Source organism: Fundulus heteroclitus, chromosome 14 (genome assembly GCF_011125445.2).
Source record: "Fundulus heteroclitus isolate FHET01 chromosome 14, MU-UCD_Fhet_4.1, whole genome shotgun sequence".
In the NCBI taxonomy this organism is placed as follows: domain Eukaryota; kingdom Metazoa; phylum Chordata; class Actinopteri; order Cyprinodontiformes; family Fundulidae; genus Fundulus; species Fundulus heteroclitus.
The window spans coordinates 33,490,351-33,495,005 of NC_046374.1; the positions used below are offsets into that span (position 1 = coordinate 33,490,351).

General features: G+C 43.8%; 1 protein-coding gene across 1 annotated transcript; it reads right to left on the reverse strand.

Annotated features, from left to right (window-relative positions):
• Positions 1-2,663: 2,663 nt before the first annotated feature.
• On the reverse strand, positions 2,664-3,668 carry LOC118565807 (E3 ubiquitin/ISG15 ligase TRIM25-like). Its single transcript, XM_036146822.1, has 2 exons — positions 2,838-3,668; positions 2,664-2,683 (listed from the first exon to the last, which is right to left on the reverse strand). Exons 1-2 carry the CDS (start codon positions 3,640-3,642, stop codon positions 2,664-2,666), a joined length of 825 nt encoding a protein of 274 aa, XP_036002715.1. The 5' UTR covers positions 3,643-3,668.
• Between the last annotated feature and the right edge of the window lie 987 nt (positions 3,669-4,655).

Below are 4,655 nucleotides of genomic sequence, written 5' to 3' on the forward strand. Positions count from 1 at the left end.
TTTCATGGCTACTTCCATGTCTTCATCCACTTTCATGGCTGCATCTACATTCATGGCTTCATCCACTTTCGTGGCTTCATCCACTTTCATGGCTGCATCCACTTTCATGGCTTCATACCCTTTAATGGCTTTAACAACTTTCATGGCCGCATCCACTTTCGTGGCTACATCCACTTTTGAGGCTTCATCCACTTTCATGGTTGCATCCACTTTCATGGCTTCATCCACTTTCGTGGTTACGACCACTTTCGTGGCTACATCCTCTTTTGAGGCTTCATCCACTTTCATGGCTTCATCCACTTTCACGGTTGCATCTACATTCATGGCTTCATCCACTTTCGTGGCTTCATGCACTTTCATGGTTGCATCCACTTTCATGGCTTCATCTACTTTCTTGGCTGCATCCACTTTCGTGGCTTTATCCACTTTCATGGTTGCATCCACTTTAATGGTTGCATCTACATTCATGGCTTCATCCCCTTTCATGGCTTTATCCACTTTCATGGCTGCATCCACTCTCATAGCTTCATCCCCTTTAATGGCTTTAACAACTTTCATGGCCGCATCCACTTTCGTGGCTACATCCACTTTTGATGCTTCATCCACTTTCATGGTTGTATCCACTTTCATGGCTACTTTCATGGCTTCATCCACTTTCATGGCTACTTTCATGGCTTCATCCACTTTCGTGGCTACATCCACTTTTGAGGCTTCATCCACTTTCATGGCTGCATCCACTTTGGTGGCTTCATCCACTTTAATGGTTGCATCTACATTCATGGCTTCATCCCCTTTCATGGCTTCATCCACTTTCATGGCTGCATCCACTCTCATAGCTTCATCCCCTTTAATGGCTTTAACAACTTTCATGGCCGCATCCACTTTCGTGGCTACATCCACTCTTGAGGCTTCATCCGCTTTCATGGTTGCATCCACTTTCATGGCTACTTTCATGGCTTCATCCACTTTCATGGCTACTTTCATGGCTTCATCCACTTTCGGGGCTGCATCCACTTTGATGGCTGCATCCACTTTCATTGCTTCATGCACTTTCATGGCCGCATCCACTTTCGTGGCTACATCCACTTTTGAGGCTTCATCCACTTTCATGGTTGCATCCACTTTCTTGGCTTCATCCACTTTCATGGCTACTTTAATGGCTTCATCCACTTTCATGGCTACTTTCATGGCTTCATCCACTTTCGTTGCTACATCCACTTTTGAGGCTTCATCCACTTTCGGGGCTGCATCCACTTTGATGGCTGCATCCACTTTCATTGCTTCATGCAATTTCATGGCTTCATCCACTTTCGTGGTTTCATCCACTTTAATGGTTGCATCTACATTCATGGCTTCATCCCCTTTCATGGCTTCATCCACTTTCATGGCTGCATCCACTCTCATGGCTTCATCCCCTTTAATGGCTTCATCCACTTTCGTGGCTACATCCACTTTTGAGGCTTCATCCACTTTCGGGGCTGCATCCACTTTGATGGCTACATCCACTTTTGAGGCTTCATTCACTTTCGGGGCTGCATCCACTTTGATGGATGCATCCACTTTCATTGCTTCATGCACTTTCATGGCCGCATCCACTTTCGTGGCTACATCCACTTTTGAGGCTTCATCCACTTTCATGGTTGCATCCACTTTCTTGGCTTCATCCACTTTCATGGCTACTTTAATGGCTTCATCCACTTTCATGGCTACTTTCATGGCTTCATCCACTTTCGTTGCTACATCCACTTTTGAGGCTTCATCCACTTTCGGGGCTGCATCCACTTTGATGGCTGCATCCACTTTCATTGCTTCATGCACTTTCATGGCTTCATCCACTTTCGTGGTTTCATCCACTTTCATGGATGCACTCATTTTCATGGATGCACCCACTTTCATGGCTCCATGCACTTTCATGGCTTCATCCCCTTTAATGGCTTTAACAACTTTCATGGCCGCATCCACTTTCGTGGCTACATCCACTTTTGAGGCTCCATCCACCTTCATGGTTGCATCCACTTTCATGACTTCATCCACTTTCATGGCTTCATCCACTTTCATGGCTTCATCCACTTGCATGGCTTCATCCACTTTCGTGGCTACATCCACTTTCGTGGCTACATCCTCTTTTGAGGCTTCATCTACATTCATGGCTTCATCCACTTTCATGGTTGCATCTACATTCATGGCTTCATCCACTTTCATGGTTTCATCTACATTCATGGATGCATCCCCTTTCATGGCTTCATCCACTTTCTTGGCTTCATCCACTTTCATGGCTACTTCCATGTCTTCATCCACTTTCATGGCTGCATCTACATTCATGGCTTCATCCACTTTCGTGGCTTCATCCACTTTCATGGCTGCATCCACTTTCATGGCTTCATACCCTTTAATGGCTTTAACAACTTTCATGGCCGCATCCACTTTCGTGGCTACATCCACTTTTGAGGCCTCATCCACTTTCATGGTTGCATCCACTTTCTTGGCTTCATCCACTTTCATGGCTACTTTCATGGCTGCATCCACTTTCTTGGCTTCCTCGACTTTCATGGTTGCATCCACCTTAGTGACAGGCAACAAGGTTCTTTTCTGTTCTTCTTTCAGGATGTCCTTTATTTCTTCTTTGAGCTCCGATACAGCTGCTGTCACATCCTCAAAGTATCTCAGAGGACGCATATTGATGCTGGATGAGTGTGTAGACTCACTGAGTGCTGACAGTGAGGGGTAGTTGAGGATAAACTGCTTGTGATCCTCTGTGTCTGAGAGCTGCTTCAGCTCAGCGTCTTTCCTCTTCAGCTCAGTGATCTCCTGCTCCAGCTTCTCCTGAAGCTCTTTGACTCGACTCACTTCAGTTTCCTGCTGGGATCTGATCTGCTGCTTCACATCAGAGCTTCTTTTCTGGATGAGACGGATCAGCTCATTGAAGATCTTCTCATTGTCCTCCACTGCTTTATCAGCAGATACATTGATGGCCTCCACCTCCTGTTGAAGCAGCTTCACATCTTTCTCTTGGTCCCGGATTCTCTGCTGGATTTGTTGTCGTCTCACCTGGAGCTCCTTCTGCTTCTCAGCCCTTTCTGCTGCAGCTGGGACTGTTTCATGGCCTTTATGTTCATCCATAGTGCAGAGATAACAGATACACTGCTGATCAGTACGACAGAAGATCTTCATCACCTCATCATGACGAGAGCAGATGTTCTGCTGGAGGTTCTTGGAGGGGTTCACCAGCTTGTGCTTCTGGAGTCCAGGAACATCATGGTGAGGTTGGAGGTGATTCTCACAATAAGTCACTAAACAGACCAGGCAGGACTTTGCAGCTTTCATCTTCCTCCCAGTGCAGATACCACAGGCCACATCTTCAGGTTCAGCATAGCAGAGATCAGCTTGGAGTCCAGTCTTCTTCAGATCCTCCACCAACTCTGCTAACATGGTGTTTTTCATCAGAACAGGCCTCGGTGTGAACGTCTGTCTACACTGAGGGCAGCTGTGGCTTTGTTTCTTGTCTTCATCGTCCCAAAAGTTTCCAATACAGTTCATGCAGTAATTGTGTCCACAGGGGATAGTCACCCGAGTCTTTAGGAGATCCAAACAAATGGAACAGGAGAATTTCACAGAATCCATTTGATATCCTTGCTCTGCCATTTCTTCGGCTTGAATGATAGGTTTCCTTTCCTCTGAAGAATATAAGCCTTTGCTTAACAGGTCCGTAAAGTTTCAGTTCTCTGAAAGGGGAGTAACCAGGAAGAACAAATATGTTTTGTCAGACAAAGGAAATAGTTTCTCCAAGAAAGCTTTCTGAAACAAAAGGGGAGGAGCAGCTCTTTCAGGAAATATTTGGTTTGCCAATACCTTTTCAGCTTTATCTGGCATGATTATTTGCACGCTTTTGTCAGTTTTTGTCAGTTTTATAATTTGTATGTTCATGTTTTGTGAGAAATCAGTTGATCAAAGAGAGCATGTCACTTTTCCTAGAGATACATAACTTTTATTCTGTTGTATTTAACATAGCATTTATGAGAACTATCAGGAAAATGTTTGCCATATTTTTATTTATTTTTTTGAGAACTTCAGATACAGAAATGTTGAAAGTGCAACTCTATCCAATGAAGCAACAAACATCACATTTGCCACCACTAAAAGCATTGAGGCCCTCTGCACCCATCACTGTCCTCAATTCGTGTAAGACCCACACCACATATTTGCCTGTTCACTCATTTTCTTATTTATTGATATGACATGAACACAAACCATGAATTGATAAACATTCTTTAGCTGACATCTAGTGATCATTTCCTCGTACTACAGGTGATAAGAAAAATTACAAAAATGGATGAATCGCTTTATACAGTTTATGTAAATAGCTGGTATTGACTGATAAAACTCACCATTTAAGTAAAGAAAGAGCTGCTCTTGAATCACTGTATTTGTTCAGAAATTAAAAAAAACATTTACAATCTATAGATGGCTAACTAGGCCATATATTACGCCTGGCGAGGTTAAGCCACTTCCTCCCTAATATCCCAGACACATGTATGAGATGCAATTACCAGTAAGAAAGTCTGTCTGTGACAATGTTTTTTCCAAACAACCTAAGATCCCTGCTTAATGTTTGTTTTTATAGAAGCTAAGTGTTGTATTGCAACGGCATGGAAGAA